The sequence below is a fragment of the Acipenser ruthenus genome, chromosome 8, assembly GCF_902713425.1.
Source record: "Acipenser ruthenus chromosome 8, fAciRut3.2 maternal haplotype, whole genome shotgun sequence".
NCBI classification, from domain to species: Eukaryota; Metazoa; Chordata; class Actinopteri; order Acipenseriformes; family Acipenseridae; genus Acipenser; species Acipenser ruthenus.
Genome location: NC_081196.1, coordinates 3,560,547 through 3,576,590, shown reverse-complemented (window position 1 = coordinate 3,576,590; position 16,044 = coordinate 3,560,547). Strand labels below are relative to the sequence as shown.

At 40.8% G+C, this 16,044-nt stretch overlaps 1 protein-coding gene across 3 annotated transcripts in view; it reads right to left on the bottom strand.

Annotated features, from left to right (window-relative positions):
* LOC117407329 (DNA polymerase alpha catalytic subunit-like) overlaps positions 1 to 16,044 on the bottom strand; it is an 84,964-nt gene that overhangs the window by 24,782 nt on the left and 44,138 nt on the right. For all 3 annotated transcript variants that reach the window (XM_034923027.2, XM_059028090.1, XM_059028091.1), the window contains exon 34: positions 13,654 to 13,785. In XM_034923027.2, coding sequence (XP_034778918.2) covers positions 13,654 to 13,785 — 132 coding nt within the window. The remainder of the gene's footprint in view (positions 1 to 13,653; positions 13,786 to 16,044) is intronic.

The following is a 16,044-nucleotide window of genomic DNA, read 5'->3' as shown; positions in this document are numbered from 1 at the left end:
AATTACAGGACCAGTTTGGCAATCAGCATTGTCCCTTTTCTGACGCTGACCAGAGGAAGGCTGGGGGTCCTTTCACCTCTGATCCACGGCAAGGACCATTTCAGAACTGCAGGACGCGAGCAAATCTTCCTTGATAGCTCCACATTTCCAGACTGACCGGATGGATTGGCTACTTCAAAGCCCTCGTCCTGACCTAGTCACCTCATGGCTGTGGTCCTCTGCTCAGTGACTCCGTCCACCGCCCTGTGTCTTCTAGCTTAATAATACTGACGTGAAGACGGCAGCTCCAATACAGAAATGTGTTTCTGGAATTCAGTATTTTACTATGTCCACTGCCCTGCATGAAATACACTTTACCAAAGCTAATGAATAGTCGTTGTAATAGCTATTATCTGTTTTAATATATCTTTTATACACCTCTGGTGTCCCGTTCAGTGCACTGGGACAATGTAATCTGTTCCTACTTCCTCCCTGTTATAATTACCACTAGAGGGGCTCTTTCATCCTTATCAGCTGCTATATTCTCTACTTATTTAAGTTGCTTTGTGCTCTTTTTCTACTATTTGTCTGTACAAACGGCAACAATAACCGGTCTGATGATTGGAGGAAATCAAATCTGCACACAAACATGAGAAGGGCTATTTTTAAATAAAAATTAATATCATCTCGACACAGGGCTTGTTCTCGTGTTTGATTTGTATAATTAAGCTCCCTGCTCTTGATTTGTTCTCAATAAAAGGTCTCCGGGGGGGGGGGGGGGGGGGGGGCAGTGATTGTATCTGAATTCAACATATGCACAATGTTTAGATTTCATTTCATCAAGTGCGTGTGTTTTAACCCTTGTTTGCCTAATTCCTATTGTGCTCCGAGGCCAAGCAAAAATCAACAGCCCCGTTCCCATGGGCTCTGGTGATGTCTTTATAAAAGATTGCTCGAAAGGCAAACAGAAAAATGAATGGAGACTGCGAAGAGCTTCCCCTGGCCAGTACAATCTCTCCCGTATTAAATTATATAAAGCGTTCTGGAATTAGCTTGTCTTTACAGTGACGGCAGGCAAATATTGAGCCAGTTTGGCAACAAAAAACAGACTTCATTTGACATACTGTATACAGTACAGGTACACATGCAGCCGTTTCATTCTAGTGTAACTGTTCAGTGTTGTGATATTGGTTCATATCTACTTGCCCTGACTAGGCACTATCATGAATAGTTAGAATGTACAATTTCATACTTCGCCATCTTTAACCCAGGATAACCAAACTGAGGTGGACAGTGTCATTTACAGTGTTGTCCTGTTCCTAGACGCGTCACGAGTCAGTGGCAGAGTGGAACCCAAGATATTCCCTAAACGCAACCCTTTTAAGGCGCATCTATAAAAATGATTCTCACCTGTACTGACAGTACCTGCTAAAGCAATACAACTAACTGAAGGCAATCAATTGCACTGACAGGCAGACAAACATTACTGCATCCTTAACAACTTATAATTGGCAATAGGGGAGAATTTCCCTTCATGTTAAGGAGCGTTGATAAACAGAGCCCACTTTCCGTGGACTCCAACAAGAATTAGAGTACTTGTTGCAGACTCACGTTGCTAAAAGTGCACACCAGATCATATGCTTCCCTGCTTATCTAAATAGCTTCAGACGCTGACCCATAATCACTTAAGAGATACAGTGCAAATTAGCAAGGATGCCAACTGGCTCACATGCGACACTGGCATCAAGAGCAAGCGCGATGTCCTAACTAACAGATCATTATACAATATGTTTATTCAGCCTTAAAACGTGCTTTCAGAACAGGAAACTGCCAAAAAATACTAGCATTCTTCCCCTCTTTGGGCCACTACAGGAGTATGCTCACTTGATATGCCTGAGGCTACGTTGGGAAAACAAGAAGCATTGCAGGTGTTAATCATTGATCAGGTCTCCGAGTAACACTAAAATGTTGCCGATCAGTGAAAGAATAGATATCTTTTCCCAAGCAGGGGAACATGCCTACATCTACAGCAGATATGGGAATGACTTCCTGCTCTGGAGAAAGGTATACAGCAGATGCTACGCCCTATCTGAGGAGACAGGCGACAGGACAGACTCCAACAGCACGCCTTGTGCTCAAATACACAACCTACACAGTCGACCCTCCTCCCAAAGACAAACTGGACTTCAAATATTGTATTGCAACCTATTTTCTAGGCAGCAGTGAGCCCCTTGAATTCTTAACATTACTGGTACTCTAACTTAACCTACTGTCGATTAACTAGTGCTCTCAAATGAAACACACACAGACAAACACAGGGGGCTCTGGCTGCAGCAGGAAGTATTGAGAATATTCTGAAGTTCACAGAGGACTAGCCAGGTCATGCTTGCCAGGGTCTGTGCTCCAGCGCTGTCGTTTTACACACCTCTCCCTTTCGAGTCAGCTGTTACAAGAGCAACACAGAGAGCGTCCTGTGTGTCGGAATACATTCACTGCTGCAAAATAATATTTGCTCATTTCAAGCTTTTGTTCATGTTTTTTTTATTATTTTTTTTTGTGTGCGCTGAATTTCATTGGCAGTGTGGCTTGAGTGGCTTGAATGCTGTGCAAACAGACACCAAGGGCAAACAGAGTCCTCTCTCCCTCCCCTCCCCTCCTCTCCTCTCCAATGCCAGGGTTGCTAGGTGATGGAGAACGTACACCCTGCTAACTTGTTGGGTTTACTTAAGCTTTCACACCACTCTCTCCCAGCCCTCTCTAAGCCCTGAAGCATTGATTTTCAGACGGCCAGCAGAAGGCACACAGGCTGGTCTGCTTTTGTGCCTGCCTTCCCGTTTGAGGTTAATTGCAGTTAACCTGGAGCCTTTATTTCGAGAGGGTAACGGGATGTGAACCAAATTGCTATTGTACTGTAATTCTCAGCCAGGCTTTGTTTTTTGGTGTTTTTTCAGTAGTCCATTTAACATTTACAATCGCATTTAAAAAAAACAAAAAACAAACACTTTCATCTTTTACACAAAAGACATCTAATTATACTGTACGTAGATGTGCTTCAGTCTTAAGCTATATACCCTAGAGCAGTTTCTGGTTCCCAGACAGACAACTTTACTGCTACACAAACCTACATTATTCTACTACAGAGCTAGATAACTAATCCAGTACAGCATGTCTGCAAGATTGCAGTTATAAAACGCTAGTGAAGAGCCATCACTACAAAGCCGTTACTTGCGACCAATAATTCAAATCTGCATCTTCTTTGCACTTACCAGTTGGGGGTCCTTGGATGGTTATAATTGAATCTGTACTAACAGACAGAAGCAGAGGAGAAAGAGTAACTAGTATCAGACACATTCAGCCCCTGGATACTGTGCTGAAATAAAGGGATCCTGCATAGAAAACGCAGACTTGCTCTATGCACACGCGTTTTCAAGATGAACGGTTATGAACCAAAACAGACACCACGCTTCCGCTGTTCACCACAATGTTTTTCTTTTATGCATTTATTTTTTATTGCAACAAAAATGGATTCAAACTTGATTTATTTGAACTACACAGAGAAATATTTAATTTAGTGCATCAATCCCATGGATGCCTGCAATAAAACTGTATTTGAAGGAAATCAATTCCAAACCCTAATAGCTCTCTACAAAGAGAGACGCAGAATAAAGCTTCATAATAACATAATGACACCAGTCGATATCGTACAGTTAGAATGCAGCCTCTTCTAAAGAGTCAAATGAATTCCACATAATTTAACCAAACACTGCGCAAAGCAGCAGCAGCAGCAGGGCCTGGTGTTTAGAACAGAGGCAGAATACACCCCCACACTTCCATCAGAGCCACAGCTCAGAGCTAAAGAGTGAATCCGGGGAGGGCAAGAGACCCACCCAACTGAAATACAACCACAATCATGCTGGAAATCTCTCTTTTGCTGGCAGAAACCCCACTTAATGTCTGATGAAGTACGTACTGTAAAAGTTTTCATTCAGGAAATATGCCATGTCTCTGTTTCCATAGTGTGGACACTTACTAGAACACCTCGAGATTTGTCATTTACATCCTTTATATACCTACCTGCATGAAATGTGCTTTACATGCACATGCTTTAAATTAGGTGCCTTAAACTTCTAAAACATCTCATACATTTGACCATTTGTGGCTCTGTGTTCCTTTTCCCTTGCTACTTTAAATGAATTGCATGTGTGGCATATTAAAGTCATCAGTTAAATTAGACAATCACTAACTTACCTATTTTGACAATTTTCCAATATTTTTAGTTCCAGTGGTTTGATTTCATATGCACAACAAATCAAAACAGAAGCAATGGGGTGTTCTAATAAATGTCCACACTACTGTACATGTTGGAGGGGGGTTGAATATCTCAACCGGTATCTCTAAGGGCAGAATTTCAAATCCTACCTTTACAGATGCCAGTTGGAATGTGTATAGGTAAAAGCAGGACACACTTACCATGTCAGAAGGGCATTTAAAAAGGGGTCTCTGATCAAGCTAAACAGTGAAATATAAAAACATTTATTTAGAATGGACAACACGTGTTCCTTAAGATGCACAAAATGAATAAAAATGTATATGCTGTGCATGCTGGCAACCCTTTCATTTGCTTGCATATCATTTGAGCTGGTTTTGCTGCCTACTGCAATGCAACAGCTTCACAGTCTGTCCTTTGTTGCTAAAAATGATGGCATCTCATTGAGTTTCTTACAAAAAAAAAAAGAAATAGATGGAATATATAAATGCGGTTTACTGAACCAGTACTCCAAATAGATTTCCTATAAAAAGATTTCTGCAGTGTAGAGAGCACATTTTAGATTTCTTTACAATACAAAATTTATTTTTATACAGCCCCCTTCACACCATGGCATCCCAGAGCGCTGTACAAAGTTAAAAACAAGGAGAGCTCATGTGTACAATACACTCCAGGTAGAACCAATGATAAAAAAGCACATTTAAAAAAGCATGCTTTCAATTTAGAATTAAACCATAAACCAATGTGTTAGAAGTAGGAGGAACGGTCGCTGGATGTGCACCATTTATTAACAACGCTAGCGGATTTGCAGACAGTCAAAAACTTAGCCAGATACCAAACCCCCCCTTGGAAAGAAAACACCCTCCACCTACCCAGCTTCAATCCAGCTGCCTCTTTCAGATGTCTAAAATGGGTACATTTCACAAAAAGCCACTATTAGGGCCGCATGAAAGGCTCAAGACAACATCCTTTCACGGCTTTGTACTTCAGCAATCAACAGATGTACTTATTCACCCCTCTGCCTAAACCTGATCAAGAACTCACCCTGAATGGTAGCAAATAATTCCACTTTGTACATCTTCCAGTTAATCAAGACTTTCTATTCAGCAATTTGACCTTTTGTTCAAAACAGGATTATCACTTCTCTCCCCCCCCCCCCCCCTCACCAGTTACCAAGGGCGACCCGCATGGTGAACATAATTGCAATAATTTGCAAAACACCATGGCAACCCACATTACAACTAGGTAAATACTGGGCTTTTGTGCGACATTGTTATTTCCCCGAGATGCTGGAGTCAAAGAACGGGTGACAAAAATGAACACAAAATGTATATTTGCTTTGTCTCAAAAGAGCAGAAAATTGATAATGAGAATTGGGTGAGCCGGTGACAGCTGTAATTTCTCACTTGATTAATTAGGATGGTAACCGTTCTTAACAGGATATTCAACAAACAGCCCTGACTTAATACCTCCACATACAACGTGCCCCCTCTCCCCTAACCAGAAAAGCACACGGTTTTTCAGCCAGGATACTCCCTCCCTCCCTCCCCCAGTTTGTTCTTTTCTTGAGTTGAAAGGAATCTTTAATTACAGAATATTGCTTCTCTCTTCATTACACAGAGAGTGCGGCGGCTGCTGCTAAGGGGGCAGTGATAGGGAAAATCACCCTGTCTACTTCGATGAGAGAGAGAGAGAGAGGAGAGAGAGAGGAGAGAAGAGAGAAGAGAGAGAACCGTACGGACTGGCTAGGCCACTCTTGAGCACTGGCAGCCGTTACCCTGCCTGGACAATGGCTGCAAACTATTTCACTTCAGGCTAATGTGCCAGGGAGGTGGGACATTATTAGGGTAACTCATTTATTTATCCAAGATATTGCAGGGAGATATCTGTTGGGCTGGATATAAAAAAAGAAAGAAAGAAAAACAAGGTTGCCTGGATTCCAGGCCGCTGTTCAAACAATTAAACTAATTAAACAACACTATTTAAAATACATTCTGAGGAAAAATATCTTAAATTAAACCAGTCTAGAGTAAGGGGTTGTGACCCCAGCAAGAGTGGCTTGGTAATACATGGGTTTATTTATTGGTTGAAAAAACAAACAAAAAAAAAAAAACCCCACATACAGCTATGGACAAAAGTTGTTTTTATCACCCTATAGAATGAACTAATTTTACTTCATAAAGATGAATGTGACATTTAAAAATCATGAAATATTGTACTAGTATTATGGCTTCCGGTAGACTCCTGGTGATGCAAAACGTTTGGCCACAGCTGTACACTACACTGACTCTGTGTACACGGTCAAACAATACACTTTAATTATTCTTGTTTCTAGACTGACAATGGAACAGGAGTGCACAAGGAATGCACCTTAACTTACCCAAGTATGATGTCATTCAAGGTTATTTAATCCTGCAGTCAGAGTGTTACTCAGACAAAGCAACCCTTGCACAAATTGAACGATTATTTTATCATCTGCATCATCATCATCATCATCATCATCATCTCCAATCAGTCTACGTGCTTTATATCTTCGAAGACACCATGTCGGCCTTTCTGCAGCATGACATGAAGTGTCCGTCTATTATATAAAACTCCAGCGAACAGTGATCCCAAAAAAACCACGGCACACCTTGGAAATGAACTGTTAAAACTGTACAGTGTAAATCTGTTCTGACCTGGTTAAATAAAGGAATTGATTGACATTATCCCGAGGGAGGTACTCAGTAAAAACTTTGGGGCGATCAATTCAAGTTGATTCATTCTTTTCATCCCTAATGCACCAGTCACTTTCACCAAGATAAAGCTCTCCAGGGTCATTGTGTTTTTCTATTTTATTTCAGTATTGAAACTGCAAGTCTGGTAATGATGAGTCTCGTTACAAAGCATCCCATTTGTGCTGCAAAGACACATGTGGTGTAATCTGCTGCAAGGGTTGGCACTTTCGTAGCAGCTCTAACACACACAGATATATAGATATGTGTGTGTGTATGTATGTATGTATGTATGTATGTTAGAGCTGCTACGATTAAATCGAAAATTGATTTTTCAATCGATTCCATTCCTCGTTATATACAAATCAAGATAAATACTGAATAATCGATAAATAATAATAATAATAATAATAATAATAATAATAATAATAATAATAATAATAATAGCAGCTTCTGTAATAAAACAAACAAATGAGATTGATGCAGTAATTGTATCAATGAAACACGTGATTAAAACCAAGTTTAAAAAAAACCTCAAGATTAAATCGCGATTAATTTTTTTAAGCACTTGACAGCCCTAATAACCAAATAAATATATAAATAACAATGAATAACAACATATTTGGTAATACTTGCATGACTTGTCATGCCAATAAGTCCCATTTGAACTGGAATTTATTCTCCCCAAGCCACTTCACCACCACACCCAGCAGGGGTCCACTGGGGATGCAAGCATCGCAGATAAAACGCTGTCCCCCTCAACGGCCATTTAAACAGTTACAGCACAAATCATGCCATGATCAGAAAAGGTGCGACATTAAAAGCTGTTTAAATAAAATCATTCCGCTGTTAGATTCGAGGACTAACAGCGGAAGCCTGGACTGCGCCAAATAAACCAAACAAAAACGACCAGCAATCATGACTCCGACATTTCTAATGACATCCTTGTTGTACTGTCATAGACTAAAATACGGATCTTCAATCAAACACTTTGAATTAGCCTCGGCAGCATTAAACAACAAACAGTGTCAAATGCTGTGCCAGAGAGAGGCGGCTAGAGAACGCAGAAAGGAACTTTGTCATTACGCTCCTTAATATGCATTTGACTAATCAGGACATGCCAGCTCCACAATGCAGGGCTGCTGCTGCATGCAGCCCTGGAGTTCACTTCTACAAAGCGATCTTGAGGGCAAACAGGATATCACACTGGGGCTGGTGTTGAAACGCTTTAAAAACATGTGACGGGCCAAGCAAGCTTTGATAGACACAGCACGTTACTTTGGAAGCGGAAATATAAAATGCAACCCTTTCAGTACAATTTACCATTAAAATATTTTTGGTTTGTCCTGTTTTCATGTACACTCAATAAAGGAGTTCCTTTTTGAATTGTTTAACTTAATTTCGCATTCTTAAACTCTACAAAAATAATTCAGGACTGAAAGGGTTAAAGACTGACAATGTTATTTTTTCATTTGAAAATGTAATACACATCCATTTGCAATGAACCTAGAATAAATTAAAATAATGAAATAAATCCCTAAACTATATACTGATAGTTGACAGTTTTCCCATGTGAGAAACACGGAGGTCAGGGGCTGTATTACAGAACAATTTCCTAACTTGCTTTCCTATCTTATCTTTCATGGCTAGGACAGGATTTTTCCTAACTCGGTATTACAAAAGCATTTCCTAAGTCAGCAGTCTTCAATTTCCTACAATAAAATCGAGTTAAGAATAAATAAATAGCGGTATTTAAAAAAGAAAAGAAAAAAAATGAAGCCATACTTATTCAATTTCAGTCATAATTTTAATTTGTGTTGGCATTCCTATCTCGCAGGCTAAAGTAAAGCTAAAAATAAGAACAGTCCTGTGATGTTCGTGCCTCCAGTGTGAAAGTGTGTAATATAACTGTGTACATTAAAGAGTCCAAACTTGTATTTTGAGTTACATTACATATATGTGCCGCTGGTTATAGTTCAATGGAGCGTCTCGCTGTGTAATACAATAACAGAATCAACACAGGATACTTCATATCTTATTCCTCAGTAAAGGTTCAAATATCAATCATCAATTATCATAATCACCGACAGCGATGTGTGAGCGCATCCAACTGCAACACCATGCTGTCCCGTACATAACACTTCTCTCAAGGGAGGTGAGGATAGATCTAGACGTTAACCACCACCACCCCCCCCCCCCCCCCCCCGTAAATGTTAGGAAAGAAATTTGTTGAAATGACCAAGTTAAGAACGTTCTGTAATATGCTATTTCCTATCTGAAATTTATGAAAGCATTTTCTGTAATATCAACTCTCCTAAACTTGTAGTTAATACATTCTATCTCTGAAGATAAGTTAAGAATGTCACTTAGGATGCTTTTGTAATACGGCCCCTGGTTTCTACCTCCCCTACTGTAACATTGGGTAACCCAAAATTAGAGCGAAGCAGGGTCTGTGAGAACATCATAAAGCACAGGAAAGATACAGGAATGGCATTAAAGTCAAGCATGCCATATTAGAAATAGAGAGATTACCGCCAGGTCTTGGCATTACTTAAAAAAACTACAGCAAGGGCGCCAAGAAGAAAAAGAAAACGTCACCAACACATGAAGCATGTACTTTTCTAGGCTTCTTAGTGTAACTACAAAAGCCTTAACTTTGCCTAGTTGTAAATGAAGTGGTCTCTGATGTCACCCAGGCAAAGCAGGATGACTACCTGGGAGATCATACGAGACGTGTATCAAGTGTTGCAACTCCCAGAATCCTGTGTTTAATCACGGATGTCACTCCTCCAGAGATGTTCAAGGGTGCTGAGGGATTTGGGGATTCAGAATGCTGAATGTACACTACTTGGATTAACCCCGGATTCCTTTTTAGGAAAACAAACAAAACTGAAGTGCAAACTGAAATTGTCTAAGTGTATTAATTTTATTAGGGCAGATTCCACACCGACCTCAGAAACTTTAACAGCTTGAATGCAGGAAAGAAAGAAGACTCTGCCAGTTGAGAGAGGCTCCAGAGAAACGCCACACTTCACCTGCAAGCAGGCTCCTGCTCTGCATTCCAAGCATGACTGCTCCTCGGAAAGGAACAGGGCTTATCTGAGCAATAAGGCTTAAATAAACTAGAAGAAAATTTCAAGTGATCCATAAAGAATGAATCACCCCTGCAGGGAGTCCCATAGGACCTCCTCATGCAATTTCCATTCCTCTGTCCCCCCCCCCCCACCCCTGCAATAGACCTCATCTGGAATTCTAAACAGAACCGACTCATCAGAACTCACTCAAGCGCTCCTTAACCTTTGGTAAATATAACTAGCTGCAGTTTTTAGCAGCACTACAGTCGCTGCTTCTACTCTGGAACAATGTACACAGTAACACTTTCAAATAACGACCACAAATTCAGAATGAATTCCGGCTGTATACCACAGGAATAACACCTGAATATATTAAGGAGTTCTGAAGTCATTCATTTAGAATTTCAGCGCTGTCAATTTGTGTGGATTTAACTACCTGTATTAATGTAATGTTCTTTTGTAACAAATGACATGTGTAAAGGCATGCATTCATACCCTCTTACCTCATGCCACCAGGAGATTGCGATGTGTCAATTCATGCATGAATGCATGCCTATGCATATGATCAACATCACTTGTTACAAAGGAACATGGAAGGAATACAGATAATTCAATCCACATGAACAAACAGGGCTGAATTCAAAAAGAATGACTTCAGAGAAAGTGCAGAAGATATTCAGGTGTTATTCCTGTGGCAAGTGAGCTACCGGCCTCTGGAGGACAAAGGCCAGCTCTGCAGGTGTCTGCCTGAGCTCGCTAGGCGCCTAGCCAGAGGGGTCCGCTGTAGCGCAATGACGGAAAACATTCCCTACAGGTTTTGCCTCCCTAACCCGTGGGAGCGCCAGAGCCAATGGGACGCTCCCCCTGGAATCAGCAGCGAAGACCAGCTCTAAAACTTCCTTGCATGTCTAGAAGCTATGCTGTTTGAAGGCTCGTCCTTTTGTACTGTATTGTATTAAAAATCAGGATAAACTGAAAACAAATGGCAGGGTAAATAAACCCAGCAAACAAATGTGTTAAATAGATTGTACCATACAGAGAGGCATTCACAAAGGCATTATTAACAATTAATAAGCATTACAGGGATGCCTTGTTTATGTGGCCTCTTACAAATTCAGCAGCCTTATAATTAGACCCCCCCCATATTTTTCACATTTATGCCTTTATTGCATGCACTCATCCATTAAAAACTGCTGCTGACAGATGGAGCACGACAAATCAAGACAATTTGTATTTACTGGATTACTGAAAATTACCCAAACTGTTAAGTTTAAAAAAAACAAAAACAAAAAACAAAAACCTCTCTCTCTCTCTATAGAGTTGCTTCTTTCTTGACTGATAGAATTAGGTTAGGTTATTTTATTAACCTGCAGGAGTAACGCAACATAGAATAATATCTAGGAATGAACCCAAAACTGAATCAGGTCCATGACACAGAGAACCATCAATGCTGTATGAGCAAGAGACACTCAGGACTTCTTTTTCAAACTCCATTCAGCATTTTTATCTTTAAAGATATTCTTGAAAAAAGAGGCAGATAGACTTGACCTTCTCCTTTGAAATGGATACCTATTATACAGTAAATAGGAAATTGAGATACATGCGTACCAAGATCTCATTTGCAGTCCTATTTACATTGGTAGCGGTGATGTTTGGTCCTATTTACATTGAGAGAAGGTATGTTTGGTCCTATTTACATTGAGAGAAGGTATGCCAGTGCAGAGGTACAGCTGTTACATCAAGGTCTTTCTTACCTAGAAAGAAATTGGGCATGCTAAATTGGGGTGAAAATTGGGGTAAAATAATTGGCGACGACTAAATTTTAAAAAAAAATGTCTCTTACCTGCTCCTAAAATAAATAAGAGCATTTAAATATTTTACCTGCACACTGAAAAAAATAAAAATAAAAAGCCAGAACATCAAAACGGATAACTGCCAGCCCCTCTCTCTATTTCAGCAGCATATTCCCAATCTCCCTCCCAGAGATTCACTCAGGGACCCAGGGGGAGTCACACTTCAACATGAAGCAGCTAAACAAACTTCCAGCAGCACTTGACAGAGCCACACCTATTCATCCCCAACCTCAATGAATAGTGACCAGTTCTATAGCTTGACTGAACGTATAATAGACTAGGAGTGGCACCAGCATCTCATTTCATTGTAAAAGGATCAGTCCTGGGACGGCTCACACGGAGGGCCCTGAATGATTCGCTCACGCACACACGCACTCTGTCACAGGGGGCAGTGTAAAGAAAGTGCCCAGTGGAAATATGAACTGAAACAGTGGGTTATCTTTTAAACTGTAGTTTAGCTAGACCGGGGAGGGGGAGGGGGTGGAATCAAAGTTAATTCTTAGCCTTCTCAAGATCCACACAGCAGGGAACCTGCAAGTTGTCAAGCTAATGAAATTTTCCCTCTTTCATTAAAAAAAAAAAACCCTATATATTACAGATATATAAATAAATCCTGCCTTCTTTCCCAGCTTAGATAAGATAATGTTCTTCTAGTGATATACACTCCTACCAGTGATGCAATCACAGAACCATCGGAGAATAAAGTCTTTATCAAGCAAAGCAGGTCTACAGGCCGTATCATTCAGATGCATAAAATATTGTTTACAAGGCCATGTAATGACAAACAGATCATGATGATGAGAATACAATTCATAAGAATAATTCACAGTGCTTAAGCACAAGTTAAAATGCAGTAGACAGCTGGAAGAATATCATAGCACAAAACTGTACATGAATCTCAGGTTAGGGTTATTTGAAATACGTGGCTCTAAACGCAGTTCTTGTAAAGATGTAGCTGTGATTTGGTTGGTCCAGTGCAAGCAAAGAAATGGTTTGCATTAAAAAAAAAAAAAAAAAAGTGATGCATCTCACGTAGTACTTGCCTGCTTGGGACTGTGGCGCCGTGCCAGTGTGTGGAAGCACACATTCTGTAGGGACTGTGGCGGCGTGCCAGTGTGCGGAAGCACACATTCTGTAGGGACTGTGGCGGCGTGCCAGTGTGCGGAAGCACACATTCTGTAGGGACTGTGGCGCCGTGCCAGTGTGCGGAAGCACACATTCTGTAGGGACTGTGGCGCCGTGCCAGTGTGCGGAAGCACACATTCTGTAGGGACTGTGGCGCCGTGCCAGTGTGCGGAAGCACACATTCTGTAGGGACTGTGGTGCCGTGCCAGTGTGCGGAAGCACACATTCTGTAGGGACTGTGGCGCCGTGCCAGTGTGCGGAAGCACACATTCTGTAGGGACTGTGGCGGCGTGCCAGTGTGCGGAAGCACACATTCTGTATTGCTTGCTTGACAGCCTGCCTCCCTGCACAGGCAGTAATCAACACCAGAACAACATTATATGCATACATTATAAACATTATAGTGTTGCACTGTATATATACACAGTGTTGCTTTTCAAAAGCACATTAAGTGAATGAAATCACTTTTAAATAATTTCCCACCTCATGGCTGGTTTCACTGGGATTGTAAACACGCCTTGAGGACATGGCTTCTTTATAATTGGGTATCAAAGCTTATTCTATTGCAGGTTTGTATACGTTACAAATAAATGGATGCAAAAGGCAATGAAAGCCCAGCGATCTCCTGCCACGATACTTACACTGTAATACTTTTTTATGTGACGTCTGATGTCCAGAATTAGTTTGTTGCTCATCTGAACTCCATAATTTATCTGTGCAGCTTCGCAGTTTGTATTACTGCAGCGCATCACCCTGGGTTCAATCACTTTTCTCTGGAAATGAAAGAAGAAAAAGAAAAAGCCATTTAACTACAGATACACTCAGGCCCATTGTATACACGCACAACAAAATATCAAATTGATACCTTAATCTCTTTCTATTCAGGCTCGGGCAACACGGAATATTTGAAGCCTGCTTCTCAATTGGAACTTTCTAATACAGTGTCTGTCTGAACTGCTTCTGCCTACAATTTCAGCCTCCCAATTTTCTTTAAAAGAAACTTTACAAATAGAAACAAAATTGTGTTTTCTGTTTGGCAAATCCACTACCAAGCTGCCTCATAGACTGCCTTCAGAGGTAAAAATGTGAACTAGATCAGAAAAAAGGGAGAAAAAGACAGGAAGCAAATGCAGAATACAGGAGTCCAGCTTCTTCTCGAGGTCCTGGGTTCATTGAACCCAGGACCTCGAGAAGAAGCTGGACTCCTGTATTCTGCATTTGCTTCCTGTCTTTTTCTCCCTTTTTTCTGATCTACAGGTAACAAGCTCAGATTTAAGCTTACTAAAAAAAACTCACAGTAAAACCAGAAATGGATCAAATTGCTATGCAACCGGAGTCTTATTTGCATCCCTGCACCTCCAATATATTGCTCATTAATCCCAAATCACTGGGCATGCATTGTTGACCCTTACTCAATTAGCTGAATATACAGTAGTTTCAATCAGCAGATCTTTTTCCTATATTTTATATCCAAAAAACGGACTGTCAGTCGTGAACTGCACATTATTTATTTTCCTTTTCATTTGCTAGCTGTCTTTGGGTGTCTCTCTCTCTCTGTAGACACTCCTACAGGTGTTTGCAAACTGCCAAATGTAATCAAGTTTTTAAAAAACGTACGGCTGGTTTCACAGACCCCGTCTGCAACTAATCTTGGACTACCTTAGCTAAAGCAACATTATGTAGTCCGAGGGTCTGTGAAACCAGCCGGAAGTGCCCAAACTTAAAAGGGCACAAAACAAAACCAAAAAATAAAACCACCACACCCCAAAACAGACTACTACAACACTAACCCAAACACTGCATTTCACCAAACGTTTCTTTCCCACGTTCCAGTCTCCCACCTCAAATCCCAGGAGGAAGAGATTCAAGTCTGTGTTGAAGAGCCAGCCCATCTGCAGTGTGTCAGAGGCTTTTGCAATTAGCTCTATCTTATTACAGCTCTAATGAAGCAAGAGTCAAGGCTGCAGCGGAGCAATGCCGATGTAATTCCCCCTCTCCCCTCCTCCTCTCTGACACCCTTCCAACAAACTGTTTTGACTCAAACATTCCAGACATCTGCTGTTTACCCAAATTAACTGTGAACAATTACTTTTAATTTTGATAAGGACTGCTCTGCTTTATCAGTCAAGGTTCCTGGGGAATTCTCAGTTTTTTTATTAATTTGCTAATGGCTTATATGTACACGATCGTGCGTGGGTTTGCAGCTCGGGCAATTTTTACTCTCTCGCTCCAGATCAAGGCCAGCCACGAATATTTGGCAACGCCGGCTGCGCTCATCAGAAGGACAACATTCCAGATAAATCACTGGGGGAGGCTTCCAAAAAGGGAGGACAGCCCAGGCATCGGGAGATTAACTTTAGGATATATTTCATAGAGCAGTTTTTATTGCTCGAAAAACATCTTGTAGCTTTTAATTAGAACGCTGATAAGCTTCAATACAAGATTCCAAGATATTACGGGACACAAGAACAACATTGGGGAAAAAAAATAAAAAATTCCAACCTGCAAAGTTTCAACCAAGTTTTGCGAAATGTTTGAAGTTAGCGGATCAAAAGATACTTGGAGAGAGAGAGAGCGAGCGAGCGAGCGAGCGAGCGAGCGAGAGAGAGCGAGCAAGAGCGAGAGTGAAGGCTTGCTCTTACAAGCTCTCTGGATAGTTTGGCCAGGACAGTGCTGCTGGGTAACTGTTATTGATCAGGTTTATATTATGATGCCCGCTTGCTCAATTGCTTTCTTCTTGTGGAACCATCAATTAAATATTTCAATTAAACCTTTATTGAACCCGGACTTTCCTGTTTAAATAAAGGTTACATTTGGCTCCAGACACAATTAAAACATTACTGAGCTGTACTAAGAATATTAGTTTAATTTTCTAAATCACAATCTGATCCAATTTTACAAAATTACTAGTGTAATAAAAACACAGAATCTAAGGCAACCAAAAACACCTTAAAAGGGTGCATGCAATAACTTATTTTGTATCAGGATGACTACAATAAGCTTTTCACTGCTCTGTTCTGGCCGAGAGCTGC